The sequence below is a fragment of the Osmerus mordax genome, chromosome 12, assembly GCF_038355195.1.
Source record: "Osmerus mordax isolate fOsmMor3 chromosome 12, fOsmMor3.pri, whole genome shotgun sequence".
In the NCBI taxonomy this organism is placed as follows: Eukaryota; Metazoa; Chordata; class Actinopteri; order Osmeriformes; family Osmeridae; genus Osmerus; species Osmerus mordax.
The window spans coordinates 1737470-1758497 of NC_090061.1; the positions used below are offsets into that span (position 1 = coordinate 1737470).

At 45.6% G+C, this 21028-nt stretch overlaps 1 protein-coding gene across 1 annotated transcript; it reads right to left on the reverse strand.

Annotated features, from left to right (window-relative positions):
- Positions 1 to 7728: 7728 nt before the first annotated feature.
- Positions 7729 to 20321, reverse strand: egf (epidermal growth factor). Its single transcript, XM_067248066.1, has 22 exons — positions 20136 to 20321; positions 19718 to 19899; positions 18658 to 18885; positions 18270 to 18472; positions 18067 to 18180; positions 17766 to 17888; positions 15447 to 15569; positions 14656 to 14781; positions 14424 to 14560; positions 14079 to 14227; positions 13853 to 13957; positions 13387 to 13610; positions 12998 to 13165; positions 12673 to 12819; positions 12347 to 12511; positions 11968 to 12084; positions 11299 to 11424; positions 10905 to 11021; positions 10378 to 10537; positions 9692 to 9856; positions 8242 to 8338; positions 7729 to 7917 (listed from the first exon to the last, which is right to left on the reverse strand). The coding sequence occupies exons 1-22, from the start codon at positions 20286 to 20288 to the stop codon at positions 7729 to 7731; spliced, it is 3318 nt and encodes a 1105-aa protein (XP_067104167.1). The 5' UTR covers positions 20289 to 20321.
- Positions 20322 to 21028: the final 707 nt, after the last annotated feature.

Here is a 21028-nt window from a genome sequence, read left to right on the forward strand (position 1 = left end):
GAAGGGGAGGAGGGGGGGGTGAAGACCGATGACGGGAGGGAGGGAGGGAGGCAAGGGGGGGGGGGAGCGGAGTGTCGTTTGATGGACGAGCAAAGAGGAGGAGGGGGGAGGTAGCAGGGGGTCGTTCGAGGGAGAGAGGGGGTGGCGGTGAAGCAGTTGTTTCAGGAAGGAGGCTGCGGTGCTTTGAGCGCGAGAATTCTGCTAACGCAACAACGCACGTGTCTTCTGTCACATCACTACCGAGGAGCACAGAGGCGGTACCATGGCAACAGGCAGTCAATGAGCCCCTTGCCTGTACGTTTCCAAGCCCCCCCTCCTCCACTTTATTTGCCATATTTATGAATATGAACGAGCGAAGGGACGTTTGAATGACCAGACACAGGAACTACAGCTATTCGTTTACTTGATACGTAGAGAATTAATCGGTACTTATGAAGGTGGATTCAATGTTGGACTGACACCATGTAAGTGTTTCGTCAGTGTCTTTACTCATTGCTGTTTGTCGTCTGGTTTTGAAATGTTCTATTATTTTATGACAGTGGCGTGTGAGAGTGAAAGGTATGGCTTTTGTTCGATTGCTGCTGTGTGTTGGTGGGTGATTATATACGGTTGGGAATGAATGACTGTATTTCTGTAGGCCTATCCTGCACTGTAAACACAATATTTTCGGTGACTCTTTACTTGAAATGAGGGTCTTCACATGGGGGTGTTCATGACACCTTTATGAAACTATTCATTACACCTTCATGTGTGTTGATGTATCATTTAAAACAACTTTCATAACGTTACCGTCATGTTGTTTAAAGCAGATTTTCCAAATAAAAGTTTGTGCAAAAATCCTCAAAAGTCATGGCTTCGAAAAAGTATCAATATATGCAGAATGAATTCGCCATGGAGATTATATTATACGCTCATTACATTATACGCTCAGACACAAAGGTGTAAAATGGTTAAATTAAGGTGTTATAAATCCATATGAAGACCTTAATATAAGTAAAGTATAACCCAACTTTCTCAGGACTTAGGTTTGTTTTTCTTTCATATAATGCATATCAAGGAAAGAATAGACAGGTTAACATTACAACTAGGTTACAAAATGCATCCTAAAATGTCTTAGTTGTGCTTAGTTGAATAAAGACCATTGGAGGAATAAGAGTCATGTGATCATCCTGTAAGAGTGGCATGCTGGGAAACTGAGTCTCACCCTGAGTCTCACCTGTAACGACCACACCGGAGAGTGTGCTACCATCAATTTCCAAAGAACTACATTAAAGAACACGTCTCGCAACGTCATTTTTAGGACCAGACTGTTGTTGGAAGTTTAACTGAACTGAAAGAATCCCATTAACATTAAGATAAAAAATTATAATAAGATAAAACATGCAATTGTCAAAATACACTGTAATGACTTCAAATAACCTGTATTGATTAATGGTGTCTGTTGTGCTATTGTGCATCTGCACTGTATCAATGTAAACCTTTGTTGCTGAGAATCTTAAAGTATGAAACCGAGTGTCCTTCTCCTTTTGGTGTCGTGAGTTTTTATTTTGGTCTCGAACATGTGTACCCTGGCGTTAGGCTACACATTTTATTAATCCCTCTCTCTTATGTATCCGTCTCTCATAAATTTCATCCGGTAAATGGTATTTAGGTCAGGTAATAGACAGCTGTTCTGAGAGGTGTTTACGTGTGTCTGTGTGTGCGATAAAAAAAAAAAGAGAAAAGGGAGTTAAACCTAGTTTAGACTTTTGTTTTTCGTGTTGTGTTTTTCTACAAGGTGCTAAACTGGTTAAGTTGCATGAGAGGACATTCTAAGTATGCCACATAACCCGTTTTAATTTAAAGAGCACAAATTCCACCTGCTGGTTTCGACTGAGATTGTCAAGCCATCACAGCGTGGGAGTTAAAACAACATGTCTTACCTTAACGTGGTGTTTGAGAAATGTTGAGCTACATTACAAGTGCCATTCCTCTTCATTACAGCGAACAATGGTCTTCATAACGAAATACATTGGTATTGTTGAAAAGGACTACTAATTAACAACGCAATGTAAAAACAATTTACATGTCAATCTAAAAGCAACATAACTTTGCAACAGTTAATTGGCAATGACAACAAATCTGTAATGTGCTCCTTAAGAATGCACCAGGTCAGACTTCACTTTGGCCAATCACACAGCACAACGCTTGTTATTGGCTACTACCACAGGAAGTACGAGATGAAGAGGAAATGTAAACATACTTTGCTGATTATAAAATCTGTAGGCCTACATGACCCATAGCTAAAATGACAAGCATACATTTTAAAATAAATAAAATCCAATCACTTTTCCGATATCTTCTGTAGGATAGCCTATCAACAAATTTAAAGAATTTGTTCAGATAAGGTAAGTGCAGATAGGTTACATGTGGATGATCAAAACTTGTTAAGTTTTAAGTCTTTCTAACTGTTGACCTGGATAGCAATTCCTGATATCAGTCAAGGAAAACGAATCCAAAGATCTGTCAACAGTTAGGCCTGCTCATCAGCTACCCATGATTACCCACGTTATATTGCACGTTCCTCGTGTGCGCTCATAAAACTGAAAGACCTTCTCGTTTTTCTATCTTTTCTAATCTACAAAATACACTCACACTCCTGGCTGCGAAGGTTTAACAACTGTTTCTAGCTGCGGTGGCTATCACAGTTAGCATGACAAATCTAGGCCCAATAGTAGGCAATATGAATACTGTCAAGGTGGTTATGTGTAACCTACCATTTCCTTATTAGACACTTTTCCCACTACAGTAATACGTCAGTATAAAAAGATAAAAATGGCGCCATGGATGACACAAACTCTCATATTTCCATCGGTGTGACGCTTCCACTGCAAGTCTGCAGAGCTGCCAGTCGCTTTGCATAATCAAAAGACAATTCTGCACGGATTTGCTTCCGAGATCGGCCAAACATTCCGCTTAGATGCATCACTTTGTATCGTGTTCATCCAAGCATAAAATATTGAATGTATGTACGAGAGAGTGTAGGTTAACCGAGCTGAATTGGTTTAATTCACTCAGTACTGGCCACCCGCGCCAACGAAGAGCTAGTTTTTCAACTGGTTGAAACGGTGTTGGCCCTAGACCTAGTCGCATTTGGTAATCAGAGTCCCTAGTTAGTGACTGATGAGCGACGTGGGTAAACCTGTCACGAACAATAACCTCGGTGGAATTTTCTTAACAGTTCATCGTTTGTGTATGGGGGTTCTAAATTATTTCCTCTTCCATGGTAAAGGCACGTCAGGCCTATGTAACATCACACATTGACAATTCAACGTCACTAAAGGTATCAATCCATTACACATGATGTATTTAATTTCGTACATTAAATTAGTTGAAAACATGAAACATGGTAGGCCTACCAAACATGGCAGAAACGGTGTCAAACGCGTTGAAGATTGAGTGTGCGTTTGAGCAACGTCTAACATGCGTTAATACCTTCTGGCTATAGCATGAAACAGATTATTACAATAGGCAGCCACGTTACCCTCAACTTTTCATAGTATTGTGTGGGTTAGTGTAGTGTGCATTATCTTTTTATTCTATGATGCGTTCCGCGTTTTTCCATTTTAATCGTAGGTCTATATTTTACACACGCCCATAACATAAAAACTAAAATCAAATGTGTGCAAGTCAGACATTTATGTTAGACTTCAACTCGTGACCTTAACATTGTTTGTATGTTACGCTAAAACTCATGAATTCATGGACCTTACAAATGACACACCCGTCAGCACAAGCACGATATAGGCCTACTATATGTTCATGATTTCAAATGTGTGGACCAACTGTGAAAGTGAGGAATATAGAGGTTAGTCTTACTCGAGAGCAGGAGCTGGTGGAGAAGGGTGAGACCGGCTAAAGACACGTTTGTTGTCTACAGGCGCCATCTGCTGAACTGAAGAGGCACTATCTCAGTCATGACAACGCTGACGCCGTGTAGAAAATTACCTGAAGCGAATGCGTAGATAATTGTTTAGATTAATGTTTTCAGGACACTACATAAAAAAAACATTATGCAACAGCAATGTCCGTTCTATACTGTTAACATTCCTGAAGTTCATTCAGCTACATAAACACGAGCAAATAATTTCCAGAACTGTGAGACATTCTACGGTATCAAATTTATTGCAATAAACATACATAGTACAATCCCAATTATGTATAATATTTAAATTAGTAATATTAATGTTTATATATATTGTTTTACGTAGCTTACTACACCTCCTGTATCAAGTTCCTGTAATGCGCATGATTAGTGATGCGTGCATACATCTGTGCTCGAAAATGTTATCTTTTTCTTTCTTTCTGTTTGCTTTTACATTGATCGCCACTTAAAGTCCCATTGTTGCAGGACACTGCAAATAAGGGCGCCAGGTTGCTGGCTTAGCACAAAGTTCCTTTTAAGCCCCGCGCAACACGGCACCACCACAAGAGTAGAAAGGTGAGCAATGCACTCTGAGAAACCCGGTGCTTCGGGCATGTCTTCATGTCTAAATACATGTATTAAACCCCTCCTCCCACTTCTAAATTTGCCCAAAGCCCTGCAAAACAGCCCCAACTGTCCCAGATCAGCAGCCACACAGTGACCTGAAGGATCAGAGCAAAGCCTTTGAGTGGGTAGCTAATGCTTTATTTAGGCCCCTTCATCTGTGGGCTTTTAGGAAGACAGGGCGAGGCCGGGCGCAATGGGCCAACCGTGTCCACCCCACTGACACGAGGGATGGGCTAATTTCCTGGAAGAAAAAAAGAAAAAAAAACTACATTTTGTTGGGTATCTTTATTTAGATGTTTCTCCAGCTTTCAACTCATCCCCAAAGTTTCTGGTGCTCTTCATTTGCACCCTCTACCCTTCTGCCTTTCTCTCTCCAGTTTCCATTATTTCTCTTTCTCCCTCTCTCTTTCTGTATCTCACACCATCTCTCCTCTTCTCTGTCTCTCATTCTTTCTGTATCTCCCTCCATCTCCCTCTCCCTGTCTGTCTCTCTCAGGTGGATTACCTCCCTCATCCCTTGATCCGCTGGTTTTAATTCCCAACAGCTGAAGCTAAAATGTGACAGGACTGCAGCACAGAGCTCCAACACAAATGATCCACTTTCTGCTCTCTGTTAGCAAGAAAGAGAGAGGAAGGAGCGAGAGATTATGCTTTCCTTCATCTTGACGTTCACAGATGGCGATGTGGATGTCAAGACATCTTCATCAACACCTCCTCCTCTTCATCAACACCTCCCAGCTCTCTCTACTTCTCTACTTCTGTCTCTCAACTATTCTGCTTTCTACTATTCTAATTTCATTTTGGTTCACGTATTCTATTACACAAAATTCAATAAGAGTTACAATTACTGTTGATTTGCATTGATAGTTACAGGCCACACTCAACAAAAGCACATACTAATGTTATCGAATACAAAACGTTACAGGCCGTTAAAGGCCAACGACCAAATAGTAAATATCCATAAAAACAATATAAAAGCAATACATATTGGAAATCAAACCTTGGTTACCATCAACTCTATTGGCCCCTATTGCCCTCTATTGAGGAGTAATACAAAATAAATTGACACAAGGTTCCAATTTCATCTTTTTTCCAGGGGCGATCTACTCCTGTTCAGAGTGGGGCCCTAACCTGTCTGTTAACCGTAATAGAGAGCAATATATAGATAAGTGTGTCTTTCCAGGAAATCAATATCGATGTGGCCGTTGATGGTTTTTCAAGGAAAGAGCTTTGTTTACCCCTCCTCTCTAAACAAAGAAGAGGCCAGCTCCTTGATTATATGTTCTTACTGAAGCCTGAGAGAAGACGAGATATGAGGGACAGAACGTGAGGGGGGGGGGACTAGTGTCCAATGTTCCAGGGAGAGACATTTGGACGAGAAGAGGAATGAGTCCTCGCTGAAGCAGAGCGGTCTTCACCTGAGGAAACACGAGTGCTGATGGAGACATTTACATTTAGTCATTTAGCAGACGCTTTTATCCAGAGCGTACAGGAAAGTACAGGGACATTCCCCTGAGGCAAGTAGGGTGAAGTGCCTTGCCCAAGGACACAACGTCATTTTGCACGGCCCGGAATCGAACTGGCAACCTTCAGATTACTAGCCCGCTTCCCTAACCGCTCAGCCACCTGAGACAGAGAGAAGCGTGAGTGAGAGTGGTAGAACGACACTAAGAAATGGACTTCAGTTCACGTCCTAAGACGAGGGTCACAAGCTTGACATCAGCTACAGTCTCCCTGGGTAACTAGCGATATCTCCATATCTCCATTTTCCTTCTTAAATTGATTGTATTTAGGGACCTGATGTGAGGTAATCTCAGCTTCAGGGTAAAGGACAATTAGTTATTTCTCAGTTGCCACACTTTACTGTTGAGTTGAGACTAAAGAGGTGGTACATTCTTTCTCTTCGATGGAGAGATTTTTTTTCTGACAGAAAATCAAGTGTCTTTTTATTGTAACATAAACACCTCTCCATCTACGTCTGAATTCAAATGAAATGAAATTATGGTTTTATGACATCATTGTTATGGATTATAGGTATTTTATTACTAGAGAAAATATGCAAGCATTTGATTCAAAGCCATGTAAATCAGTATTTGGTGGGATTTTGGTTTAAACAATCTACATTCACAAAGTCACAAATATCTTCCCACTCTTTCAATGAAAAGTTTACGTTGCAAACACAATGCAGCCATTACATTCTACCACAAACACAAATGTATAGAAAATTTGAAAGGTCCGGAACTCAAACTACATATGAAAATAAATATATCCTCCGAGTTGCCTCTGCCCACAAATGCGTCAGCTGACTAACAAACTGGTTTTATTTATTTTCTAATACAATGCAATGGTAATGCTTACGGTATCTACATAATTTTGGTGACAAATATATGGTATGCTAAACAACTGATTAAAAAAATACAATAAAAAACAACATAATAACTTGGTTACAGCATGGGGTGTGATACTGTACAGTGTACTGAAATATACCGATTTTATAACTCATAGTATAATACACTTCAGTAGCATCAATATTATATACTGCTTGTTACTTTCAATTATCATGTGAAATATAATTTGACCAGTTTTAACAACTTAAAGCTTATCTGACTTTCATTTCATGACATTTCAAAATAAGACACAGAGGGATATGCAGCAAGGTTACTCAACCTAAAGCATCAATTTCACATTATTCAATAAAAATATTAACATTTCTCATATAGTAAATGATGTAGTATAACTACATGTTTGTGTTCTTATAGGAGCCTTGGGAAAAACATTATACAAATAAAACAACTAAAATGCAACTATAATTAAGATCTTAACAGGACTGTTGAAATTAAGTTGAACGGAATTAAAAACGACCAAACAATTGTTCTTCCAGTGTGTATGTTTGTGTGGGTGTGTGTAGTTGAGTATGGCAGGATGTGTGTGTGTGTGCGGAGGTGTGTGTGGTGTGTGCGTGTGCAGGATGTGTGTGTGCGTGTGAGCATGCTCAGCTGAGCTGAGGGGTGGAGGTTGTGGCTCGTCCAGGATATCGAGGCTGTGGGTGGATGCGAGGTGACTGACACCCCTCGTCTCCATGGTCACAGTCGCCATGGAGCCCTCCCCGCAGAGCTCCCTCCTCCTCCTCCTCCATCACGCTGTCCCCTGGCAGAACACACACCAGGCCAGGGTCGCTCAAGGCCAGGTTAAAGGTCTCAGTAGGGCAGCTGTCCCTTCAGCTCGGTGGCAGCAGAGTTCCTGCGCTGGTCGGAGTGTTGTGTGGACACGGCGGGGGGAGGAGGGGGGGCAGCGGTGTCGGGGGTGCAGGACAGACACACGGCTCTGACGGGACAACCCCGGGCGTGGAGGAGCTGCCCCTCAGCTGCATCCAGCACCACATAGAACTGGAGGACAGGAAGGAGGAGAGGACAGGAAGGGGGAGAGGACAGGAAGGAGGAGAGGACAGGAAGGGGGAGAGGACAGGAAATAGGAGAGGACAGGAAATTGGAGAGGACAGGAAATAGGAGAGGACAGGAAATAGGACAGGACAGGAAATAGGACAGGACAGGAAGTAGGACGTGAAGTAGGACAGAGAGTGTTTACACATGTGAACTCACCACTTTATTAAAAACTGAAAACGACAGACATATCATCTAGGTAACCCTGGTATAGACGTATCACTTAGGTAACCCTGGTGTATCACCTAGGTTACCGTGGTGTGGTCGTACCCGTGGCGGGCTGGTGGTGTTAGGCGTGGTCTCATCTGTGCTGCTGCTCACGCTCATGTCATCCACTGACGGATGCTCCCGGAACAAACTCCTAGACCTGTGAGCCATAACACAGTCAACTTGGAACAACTGCAGTTTGAATTTCTCATCACATTAAATACATTTATTATCATCTCATTTGTGTATTTGGATTGCTATGTTTGTCGCAGGTTTCAGTGAACAACAAGAAATCTTGTTCCCTGGTGTCCTCCATGTAAAATATGTGACTTTAAATGATGGAGATGTTGGTCCGCCGATGTATCCTGGTGATGGACTGGATCTCTGTTACACTGATCCAGGTCTCTGTTATACTTCACCTTTCCATAAGACAGTAAATGCAAACAGGCCCCATGACTCGTCAACCAGAGTCTGGAAAGATCCATTTCACAGTCCGATGTTGTCTTATAGAGTTAGTGCCTTTGTTTCTCTGATCTCTGTGACCCATCCCTTCTCTTGAGGCTGGGGTTGTGTTCAGCTACAACACAGGATGAATTTCAACAGAGGTGTGTGTGTGCGTGTGTGTGTGTGTGGAGGGGGTGTTAGTTTTAAGAGGGAGGGTGATGTGTGGGAGCTAAAACCAAACCGAGGTAGTCAACCTGCATTCAAGTGCGAAAGGCAATTTGTGGCAGAGCTATTGGGGCCTGTGTAGCGTCTCCACAGGGCTATACCTCAGCGGGTCCATTTGGGGCCCCAAAAATGACCTATTTTGCTGTGTAATTGCTGTAGAACAAGCTAAACCAAGCATGTCATTGAAAGCGTGCTTTCTCCACAGAGGAAACCAAGCACGCCCTTCTGAGAGGAGGGAGCAGAGGGGATGTTTTGTGAGTCAAAACAGGCGTTTCTCCGGCATCGTGTCCCTAAGCAACCAAAACATCCGCAAAGAGAATCAGCCACTTACAGCCGTATCAACGGGATATAAAAACAAGAGAGAGAGGGAGAGAGAGGGGATAGTGTGTATGGTTTATATGTATGCTCTCCGCGCACACCTGCAAGCGCTACTCTGCTGTAGTGCATCCACACCTGCATCACATGACCCTCAACACACCTTGTCACCTGACGGACCCTCAACACACCCCATCTCCTGACGGACCCTCAACACACACCGTCTCCTGACGGACCCTCAACACACCCCATCTCCTGACGGACCCTCAACACACCCCGTCACCTGACGGACCCTCAACACACCCCGTCACCTGACGGACCCTCAACACACCCCGTCACCTGACGGACCCTCAACACACCCCGTCACCTGACGGACCCTCAACACACCCCGTCTCCTGACGGATCCTCAACACACCCTGTCACCTGACGGACCCTGAAACAGAAACTGTAGGCTGAACTGACTTTCAAATTTGGGATTTTTTTTTACTTAACTAACCACCATTCACACATTACTTGCACCCCCCCTCACCCGTAGCAGTAGGTGATGCAGGCAGCGATGGAGAGAAGGGTGATGAGGCCGGCCATGCAGGCAGCAATGGCCACGTTCCTCCTCTTCTCCTGCTCGGCCTGCTGCAAATCCCACCACTGCAGGTCGCTGAACTGGCACCGCTCTCCCATGTAGCCTGACACACAGCTGGGACACACAGCAGAAAAACACCTCACACACCCTGCTAACACTTACTGTGGAATACAGGCTTGTTTCTTTGGCTAACCAAGTGGTGTTTGATATTCAAAGTATTTGGATTCAATTAAATTCACATTTACATTGACATTTATTCATTTAGCAGACACTTTTTTTTTCTCATTCAAAATATGATTTCGAAAAGACTGAACAGATATATTCAACTTTTACAAAGTAGCACCCTAGTCCTCAGGGCCCAGTGTCCTGTGTGTTTTAGATGTTTCCCTGCTCTAACACACCTGATTCAAATGAATAGGACATTCATTTTAATCAGGTGTGTTTGAGCAGGGGAAAATGGCCAGGGTTGAAGAAAACTGAATTCTCAGATACAGCAGCATGGAACAACACTGCCACCTAGTGCTCAAGTCTGGTCTGACAACACACATCACCCAACACAAACACAAAACACATCTGGCGTGCCGTGACCCTAAAGGTCGCTCAGAGGTCAGAGTTGGCTGAGGGCGGGGTCCTACTTGCAGGCGTAGGACTGCATCTCTGGGAAGTAGAAACAGGTGCCTTCGTAGAGACAGTAGGAGTCGTGGGAGGAGGGGCAGCCCTCCACAGACTGCTGCACCCTGGTGGTGGGGTCCACTGGGCTGCGGGTTGTCACTAGCACTGCCTTGGTCTGCGTCTCTGTGGAGGAGCGGGGAGAGGTGACGTAGCTGAGCTCCACCCCTGTACACCTCAGTAGATCTAGTCTCATCGTGTTTGTGTGGCTCTTTGCTACATGTCCCAGAGGGCTTCGTATACGCCCATAGAAATGCACCTAAACTGACCTAAACCCACAAGGAAGACAAGGAAAAACTCCCAGAGGAACATGTACAGCTGTTCTCTATGAAAACGTAGTTTCTTTATGAAAATATGAATCATTTCGTAAGCTAGAGGTGAGGTTAGAGCTGTGCAGATGTTCTCAGAAATCCCTCTCCGGCTTCTTAGCTACTACTGAGCCCCTCAGGTGATGCCTGTGGTCAGTCCTGGTCACAGAGCAGGGCCTACTCACCCTGGCAGGTATGTCCACTGTACCCGGCCTGACACCTGCACAGGTACTTCCCCAAGCTGTTCACACACTCCGCCTTCTCATCACACCTGTGTGATCCCAGCGAGCATTCGTCAACGTCTGGTGAGGAACGTCCACAAGTTAGGGAGTTACACAGCTCCACCATGGGCATGCATGTCTAAATCTCAGTGTGTTTGATGGAGACAGTGGGGAAAGGGGGGGTTTATGTGCTTGTATGTGTGAGGGTGTTGTGTGTTGTCTTGCACATTTGCGTTTTGTCTTGGCCAGGTCGCCGTTGCAAATTCGAATATGTTCTCAATCGGCTCACCTGGTTAAATAAAGGTTAAATAAATGAAAATTGTGCGTGTCTGAATATGTGAGTGTGTGACTGCCTCACCTGTGCAGTGGTGTCCGTCTCCAGTGAAGCCAGGACGACACTGGCAGTAATACCCCCCGGCCGTGTTCACACACTCTGAACTCTGAACGCTGCACTGAGACACGCCCACCTCACACTCATCCACGTCTGCACACAACCACAGAGTCACACACAACCACAGAGTCACACACAACCACAGAGTCACACACAACCGCAGTCACACACAACCACAGAGTCACACACAACCACAGAGTCACACACAACCACAGAGTCAAAAACAGTACTTTACTTCGACAAGCCTCATGATTTAATTAAAGTCCCCCCCCTCCCCCTCCTCTTCCCTCTTCCCTCCTCCCCCTCCCCCTCCCCCTCCTCTTCCCTCCTCCTCCTTCCCCTCCTCCTCCCCCTACTCCTCCTCTTCCTCCTCCTCCCTCTCCTCCTCCCTCCTCCTCCCTCTCCTCCTCCTCCTCCTCCTCCTCCCTCTCCTCCTCCTCTTCCCTCCTCCTCCTCCTCCTCCCCCTCCTCCCCCTCCTCCCCCTCCTCCACCTCCTCCTCCTCCCTCTCCTCCTCCCTCCTCCTCCCCCTCCTCCCCCTCCTCCTCCTCTTCCCCCTCCCTCTCCTCCTCCTCCTCCTCCCTCTCCTCCTCCCTCCCTCCTCCTCCCTCTCCTCCTCCCTCCTCCTCCTCCTCACCCACACACAGGTCTCCATCCCCAGAGAAGCCCTCTCGGCAGATGCAGGTGGCACTTCCTGTCTGCACCAGGCAGCGAGCGTTCACATCACAGCGCAGCGACGAGCAGTCATCTTGGTCTGCAGCCACAGCAACAACAACTGATCAAGCTTCTTTTTCTTTTTATCCAGAGTAAAATACAAATGGTGCATGTAGTAGGTACAGCACATAACTAACGACTCAAAGTGTATGGTTGTAACCGTATTTCAGGGTTATGGTTATTTAGCACCAAGGAACCATCTGTATTTTAACCAGACAACATCATATGATCTATCTACAGTACGATCCATGGTGTGATCCATCTATAGTGTGATCCATCTATAGTGTGATCATGGTGCCTACCTGAGACCATCTTCTCTGTGAAGAGCGCCGGCTCCCTGCTGTGCTCCAGGGGGGCGTCGGCCTCTTCTCCGTCCGAGGAGAGCCCAGGCAGGGGCATGCTCTCATCGTTCAGAGTCTTGTTCTTCAAAGAGAATGGATCTACAGACTCTCCCCAATCTCCAGACTCTGTCAAACCACAAAACAAAGCAAGAACAGTGATCTCTTTGGTCGTGTCGGGAGGCAGACAGGTGACTGTACACAATATGAATTGAATGTAAGCATTGGAAGCATGGAACATGAAAATCCAAAATGTGATGGGTTGATTTGATGTTTTGGTGTGTGCCCACCTGCTGGTCTGCTGGATGTGCTGAGGGGTACACAGCTGTCACCCTGGGAGGGCTGGTAGTGGGGGAAGCAGGAGCACACAGGGCGCCCCAGTCTGCTCTCACACACCTGGGAACAGCCCCCGTTCAGGTGGAGGCACATGTCCGCTCCTGAAGGAGATCAAATCACATTTTGTTCACACACAGCCCTTCTGACGGGCCCATTGAACTGCACCTAAACCAACCAAGGAGAGAGAGATCATGCCACCAAATACAGATTAAAACTAAAGTCACGAGCCTGGCTTGAAGATGTAATCCCTTCCTTCCCTCTCCTTCTCTCTCTTCCTACCTGGCCTGGCCATGGGATGAACCACCACAATGGACGCCGGTTGAACCACGTTGCCGTGGATACGCTCCAGTTTCTCTCCGCTGCGTTTGTCGAAGCTCCCCAGCGAGCGGCGCTCCCGGTCGGAGACCCACACACGGTCCTCAAACACCGCCAGGTCAAAAGGTCGCCCTGGACCATTCAGAAAACACAACACAAAACACCAGGGTTTAGAGCATCTGGGTAGACAATAACGTATGGGTGTGTACGTGGGTGTGTGCATGTATGTGTCTATAGGTGTGTGTATGTGTGTACATGTGTGTAAATATGTGTGTACATGTGTGTGTATGTGTGTACATGCGTATGTATGTGTGTACATGTGTGCACATGTGTGTGTTCAACAGAAACCTCACCTACTTCGTTCTCTGTCAGCAGCCGTCTCTCCGAGCCGTCCAGGTTGGCGCTCTCCAGCGCCCCGGTGCTGCTGTCGCTCCAGAACACGCGCTCCTGGAGGAAGTCCAGCGCCAGACCGCAGGGCATCGCCAGCCCGCTGTCAGCCACCACCCAGCGCTCGCGCCCGTCCAGCGCCGCACTCAACACCGCCGGACGCCGGCCCATGTCCGTCCAGAACAACTTCCTCCAAAGGGAAAACAGAAATAATGACTTGCGAGGAACAGCTGGAGTTTGGTGTGGTGTGGTGCGGTGGGGTGGGGTGTGGTGTGGTGGGGTGTGTGATCTCATTCAGGAGTAGTAAAAATAGTTTCTGAAAGCCAGTGAAGTTTTAAAATAGACACTTTGAAATAGTGTATCATTTAAGTGTTTGGTATTCCTTTGCCCTGAGGTGTGTAAGATGTTGCATGCACTAGAATTATATTTTACTTTGCAAGAGGGTGAATAGCGATTCCTCTTGGAGCGTGGATCCCTTTCCTTATCACTGTTTCTCTGTCCAGCCCGTTCAAAGTGCTGCTCTCGATAGTAGAGAGTCTGAAAGAAAACGTTTCAGAAAGGAAGGTTTTTGAGAGGACAAGAAGACTCAATATCCCCCAATTTCAGTTCAACAGTGGTCAGTAAAATAGACGTCCACAGACTGGCGTCCCGGCCCCACCCCCGGTCGGTCCAGTACAGCCTGCGGTGGACCCAGTCCACAGCCAGCCCTTCTGGGGAGTCCAGACCCTCCCTCACCACAACCTCTCTGGACCCCCCTGCCAAATCCACCCGCTCAATCTTCCTCAGAGTCGTACTGGCAAAGTACACCTGGGAACACACACAGAAGCACAGTCACAGACGTGTTCAGTATGCACGCAGACCTGCCCACAACACAGGCAGACAGAATGCTGTTACAGGACACGACCAATAGGCGGCAGTAAACCTGAATCCTGTATTGGTCCAGTCCCATAGCGACAGAGTTTCTGTATTTTAACACAGCACGGACTCTCGTCCAATCCCGTACTTTGTTTTGGACGGGATCATAATCCAAGGCGATCACGTTTCCCTGAGGTTCGTCCAGGAGTCTGTGGTCACCTGACCCATCAAGATTCACTCTCCTGACATCCACCGTGTTGGCAAACAGCAGGTAAGGAGCTGGTCCTGCAGGGAGTGAACAGGGGGGCATCGATACAGAAGGTTTGGCTGAAAACGTCCGCCGGTGATGATGTGGCTTTGCACGGTTTCACCTAACCCACCTGTGGCCAAGCAACGCCTGCCGTCCTGGTGGAGCCGGTAGCCTGGCACACACTCACACTCCCAGTGGCCCAGGGTGGTGGGGGAGCACAGCTGACTGCAGCCACCTCTGTCTGCTGAGGAGCACCCTGGGGACACAAAGAGACACTCAGAGAGACGGAGAGAGACAGGGAGATAGACAGGGAGAGAGACAGGGAGAGAGACAGGGAGAGAGACAGGGAGGAGACAGGGAGAGAGACAGGGAGAGAGACAGGGAGAGAGACACGGAGAGAGACAGGGAGAGAGACAGGGAGAGAGACAGGGAGGAGACAGGGAGAGAGACAGGGAGAGAGACAGGGAGAGAGACAGGGAGAGAGACAGGGAGAGAGACACGGAGAGAGACAGGGAGAGACAGGGAGAGAGACACGGAGAGAGACAAGGAGAGAGACAGGGAGAGAGACAGGGAGAGACAGGGAGAGAGACAGGGAGAGCGACAGGGAGAGAGACATGGAGAGAGACAGGGAGAGAGACAGGGAGAGACAGGGAGAGAGACAGGGAGAGAGACATGGAGAGAGGGTGACACCCAGAGACAGGGTGACACAGAGGCAGGCCTGGAAAGGTTTCTTTGTTTGACATTGTTTCATAAGTTGTGTAGTTAGAGGTAAACACTGAAATACTCGTTCCTCAACTGTTCCTCAACTGATTTCTGTTTGTATTTATTTTTCGGTGTATTTCTATAAATATATAGTTATACGTTACAGAATTCACTTACAATTCTCATATTATTAAATACATAAATACATGGTGTTTGTACCCGAGCAGGACAGGCCATCCGGCAGGAGAGTGGACCCCTCGGAGCACACGCAAACAGGCCCATTCTCTGAGTTCACACAGCCCCTGTCACACTGGGTCATGTTCCCCTCGCATGGGAAGGTCTCTGTTGAGGCAAAAATAAAACAGTCTCCAACACTCAAACACGCGCTGTATGTCTCTTCAGCAAAACAGGCGGAGAAATGAAGGAAATGAAGAGTTATTTGGATACAAGAGAAGGTTTGGATATAAAGAAATGTTGCTCACGCACCTACACTTTATTGTTTTGCATAAGATGGTCAAAGACACTCAAATGTGCATTAATCATTTTACCGAGGCTCGGGAGAAAACCACACCTCAACTCTCATCTGCCAGCATCAGCCAATCACACAATTGATTTATCATTAGCCAATCACGCCACAAACCTGAGACCCAGTCTATGATCTATGATCATATTAGCATGTTTCTGCTCTTGCATCCTCCCCACCTCCTTCTTTATCTCCAACCAACACACCTAGAGGCCATCTGCTGGGGGTGGGTAGAGCTCAATGGTTAGAGCAGGCTGCAGGTTCAAAACCCCCCTGCTCTAAATGTAAACATTACATCTGCTGCACCCTGGGAAGCCCATCTGAGTACCAGTGACTATTACAGCACACTTATTCTTTATTTTATACCTTCGTTATTTTGTTGATCAATGCAATGTCATTCCGCCATGTAAAACTACCAACCATATTGAGTTGTCAGTGCTGTCTTTGAACATCTTGGAACAAAGTCCTGTCAAAGATGTCGGTAGATTACGAGCCATATTTAGAACCACCTTCCACTACCATGTCATGTAAGGAACCTAAAGCCTTCTGATGTTATCACCGTGAAAATATTCAGAGACTATTTTTGGCTGCAAAACCACTTTTCCGGACAGAGCGAGGCTTTGACAAAGGCAGATGATTGGTGGACAACAATCTGCTTAACCCCTGCCTCTGTGTAATCCCTTTATAAAATCAGCTCTAATCCAAACAGGTGAAAGTGTGACGACATGAGAATGTCCCAACTTGTGATGTAACTGCCCAGGAGCATAATGTACTGTACTCTACTGTACTCTACTCTATCGTACTCTACCATACTCTATCGTACTCTACTGTACTGTAACACACTAACACTTAATACTCTCGTGAACAACCAGGTCTTCCTTGGGTTGATGACAAAGACAGGTGTCAGCATGAGGTTCGCTCATGCATGAACAAAGATGGCTGCTTTCTTTAGCAGGACATGATACATAATGCTCGTTTTACAGTAGATCTTACATTGTTATCTTTAGATTATATAAAAATGTATTATTATTTCTCAGACCTTAAAGTAAACGTAACTGATTCATGCCTTCCAACCGCCATACACATGACACATAACAAATTATCCATTTCATTTACATCCATCTCTAATTCAAGTTCTTTCTCAAGAAACAACAACACAGGAACCATAAGAAGGGATCAGTGTCATCCTTTTCATTGTCTTCCTAGACTGTAATCTTCTACACCTTGCCAAATGTTGTCTTCTAACCAGCTTAGCAGGACATGAATGCTGACTAAATATGTCCCCTATTTACAACGGCGACTCATCGCCAAATCTGACTGTGTCCAGCTCAGTCCATCTCATCCGACAGAACAGGCACAGTGGCTTCCATAACGACATCAGATCCGTTGTCGGTTAAAAGATTCCCGAAGTCCACCCGAGTCATAGAAAGACAGGAGGTGTTCATACAGCAACAGCGGTCCCAACCTCAAGCAAAACACGTCATATTATGCCATCAGTGTGGATCTAGGGAGAGGGTAGGTTTCATGTTTTGTGTGTGTATGTTACTACAGAGTCTCATTATTTACTGAAGATCTCCTGGAAGGTTTAACGTACACATATTCTTCCTGAGGTGATTCTCCCAGACCCTGACACCTCAGGAAGGACCTCTGGTTTGACCTTGGTAACCTTGGTAACCCAACAGGACCTTTGCACCAGTCTGTCTGGTCTCCTTGACCCACTAGATTTATTATCCATGTCGAAGGGACTGCACCCCTTTGAAACCGAGTCACTCAAAATAACGGTTAAAATACCTCCCCCAACCCAAACATCTGAAGTGTTGATGTCTCCCGTCCGAGAGAATGTAAAAATAGCCGTAATCTAACGCCGACAAACGTAGTCTAACGATTAAGACCAAACAAATACCATCGTGTTTTGAAAGATTTGTTCAATTCAACCATCCACGCAACACAACAAAACGTTTTTCCTCCATCATGACTTTACTAGAAACCCAATTGAAGCCACTGAACAGTCTTACCTTGGCAGGTTCTCCGATCAGGCAGCAGAGCATATCCTTGGGGGCACGAGCAAAAGTAGGAACCTGGAACGTTCTCACACCCCAAGGAGCAACCATGGCTCCACAAGGCGCACTCATTAATATCTACACGGGCAAAATATGAAAAGGTGTTGACATATGCACTTGGGTTTTTATGTAGTTTACTGTATAGTACAGTATTTATATGGAAAATTCATTTCTTGAAATATTACATTTGACGTAATGAGGATTTGGCCAACATTTTTGTAGGTAAATTGTAGACTAGGTGGCTATGGTACTTCACCTTCACAGTGATTTCCATGCTTGCTGAGGGCAAAGCCCTCGCTGCACTGACAAAGACCCTGTTCAGTTGGGTTGGAGCACACGTTTACACAAGGCCCTGCGTGTCCATCACAGCCTGCATGCACAGATGAACGTTAATACATGAAATATACTATGGGAAACTTCTTCAACTCTGTGCGGGTGTTTAAAATGAGCAATGGTAACCTGGAGAGACAGGCACGGGGTCTTCTATTGGCTGGTTGAGGGGATGTACCACCTTTACATCTATGGGGGGGTGCGCCATCCGCTTCCGGTTAATGTTTTTCGCCGCTCCCCCTGTGTACTTGTTGACTTGTTTTATAGTCCGCGATGCGGCATCAGTGTAATAGACTTGCTCCATGAATACAAATATCCCCAGAGATTGAGACCTGGCGGAAAACACAACTGATCTGATGAACTTTACGTTTCAATTCTCCAGGGTATGCATGCGCCTTGTTAGATATAGGCCTAACAAATCCCACGCCACTAGAATGACCTTTGTTGTCCTATCATACAATAATTGTATCACACATGATAGCTGTCTACGTTCCTGATATTTTCATGCTAAACGTACCGGAGAGGCTGACTGATGGTGTTGATGACATTTCCGTTGTAGTCACAGGAACCAATGGCACTTCCTCCTTCAGAACCGAACTGGACCCAGAACAGTCTCTTGTCTGTTCGGTCGATAGACAGTGCCCTGAGTTTCTCAGCCATCTTTAAAACTGTAGTGGTCATCTCTCCTGCCATGTTTGACCGCTGGATACTGGGTGTGATGCCGTCAGACAACCAAAACAGAAACCTTGGGAAAAGAGGAAATGTGATGGGATTGGGTTATGATAAATAGGGCCTACCTTTGAAAGAAATGAGTCTTTTAAGCAAGATGAACACATATCTTTTAAGACTTCTTTGCACTTCCTACTGCGTATCCGATTTATTTAATATACAATATAAGATCATGTTTAGCATTTGTGTGCGGGAGTCAGGTGGCTGGGCGGTTAGAGAATCGGGCTAGTAATCAGAAGGTCGCTGGTTTGATTCCTGGCTGTGTCAAATGACGTTGTGTCTTTGGGCAAGACACTTTACCCTACTTGCCTCGGGGGAGTGTCCCTGTACTTACTTTAAGTCGCTCTGGATAAGAGCATCTGCTAAATGACTAAATGTAACATGAGAATCATTTTGAGAAAGACTGAGGAGCGGACACAGTTATGTTGAGCTATGTTTGTTATGAGTTCACAAACTGTTGACTTATATCTAAGTCACTCACTGTTGGAAACTACTGTAATGCAATAAAATGGCTGGCATGAGGCAAAAATCCTCACTGGTGAAAATGGCTACCGTTGTCTAGCCAGCCATGGGAAGGCATGTGAGAGTCTGTCAGTAGGTTTGCACCTACGTGCCAGCCATGCTTGAAGAAGGGAGAATATTTCATGGCCCAGCATTTATAGCACAGACAAACAAGATGGCTGCCAGCTGCGATTGGAAAATACATTTAGTCTTGTTTCACTCTCACTTGCTGAGAGTGCGTTTCGTTGCGCTTTCATGGTAGACATTGTTTTTTAAGTTTTAGTCATTTTTTAGCAGACGCTCTTATCCAGAGCAACTTACAGTAAGTCCATAAATAAAGGAGTTACCTGTCACTTGGGTCGATCGCTATGCAACACGGCTGAGATAAATATCTTAAAACCGTCCTCTCATTTTTCTCATTTGCTTCCATTCTCTTAATAGTTCCCTTTTCTTCACTTGACCAGAAGACAACATTCTGAATCCAGTCAACCGCAAGACCCGAAAGGCCTTTTTCAGATGAGTATAATTTCTGGAAAGAATTGAGATACAATTTTCAATTAAAACTGCACATATTGCTGATGTGTTTCAGTTAAAATATGATAAAATGCATACCCCCATGCAAACATGGCACTCACACAACATGTTTTCATACCCAGCACCAGCACATGGTTTAACAATACCTGAAGCCAAACCTCCATAGGCTACACATTGGTACACTGGTCTAGGTGTTATCATACATGGGTTTTTCAGTCGAAAAACAAGCACCTGTCTCTGTGCGCCATCCATCGCAGCCTTGTAGACGACCCCAGTGGTCCTGTCAGCCCAGTATACTCTGCCCTCCTTGTAGTTGAAGTCCAGTAGAATCGAGTTTCCAACCCCGGCCACAAGCCTTTTTCTGTTCCCTCCATCCAGGTCCATGCGATAGATGGCCTTACCATGGCCGAAGATGAGGTAGGGCTCTGGAACCATTCAGGAGGGGGCACAGGTTATCAGAGAGGTAGGTCATAGATAATATCAGGGCCAAAACACAGCTGATGTCTGACCCTGTGTGGTCCATTCTTAATGTCAGGTCATATATGCTCTAACAGCTTTTTCCTCTGGGAATGTCATGTTGTCTGATGTCAGTATGAAACCACGTTAAACAAGGGGCAGGGATGAACCGTGCTGCAGAAAGATCCAGAATGTGAAGAGCCCAAGGTGGGACAAGTCGTTAAGAGCACGGTTGCTGTAGACTTTGTGAGACTAATAGACGCAGTCTTTAATGGTGAGCTGCTTGGTTTTGATGTCATTGTTGAACATGTTAGATCGATGTTTCTCGCTAAAAAGCCTATTAGTGGCGGAAATGGGGTTAAGTTCAAGGCAGGCAAGCTGCTTTTGAACAAACCAGCGGTCTCCAAGCAACATCAGCTTTCACTACCTCCTTTCACAAGTGATAAAAATCTTTGCATGTGAATGAAGGTAGTCACGGCCATCACTGAATCACAAAACCCAATTCCTCTCAATTTCTATAGAAGTTAAAGTTTTATTGTATGGTTTTGTATTTCTATCTTCCACAATATCACCCGTAGAAGCAATTTCCAATCACAGAAATAAAACATTTAAAATATTTTCAGGTGTTGATTTAAGTTACTTGAGCAGCTTGTTAAAGATCATGTCCG

Coding starts and splice junctions, on each gene's coding strand:
- egf (XM_067248066.1), bottom strand. CDS start 20,288: ATGGACCTGGATGGAGGGAACAGAAAAAGGCTTGTGGCCGGGGTTGGA. Junction 18,886..19,717: donor GCGATCGACCCAAGTGACAG/GTAACTCCTTTA, acceptor TCTTTTCCCAAG/GTTTCTGTTTTGGTTGTCTG. Junction 9,857..10,377: donor ATGCAGTCCTACGCCTGCAA/GTAGGACCCCGC, acceptor TGTGTGTCCCAG/CTGTGTGTCAGGCTACATGG.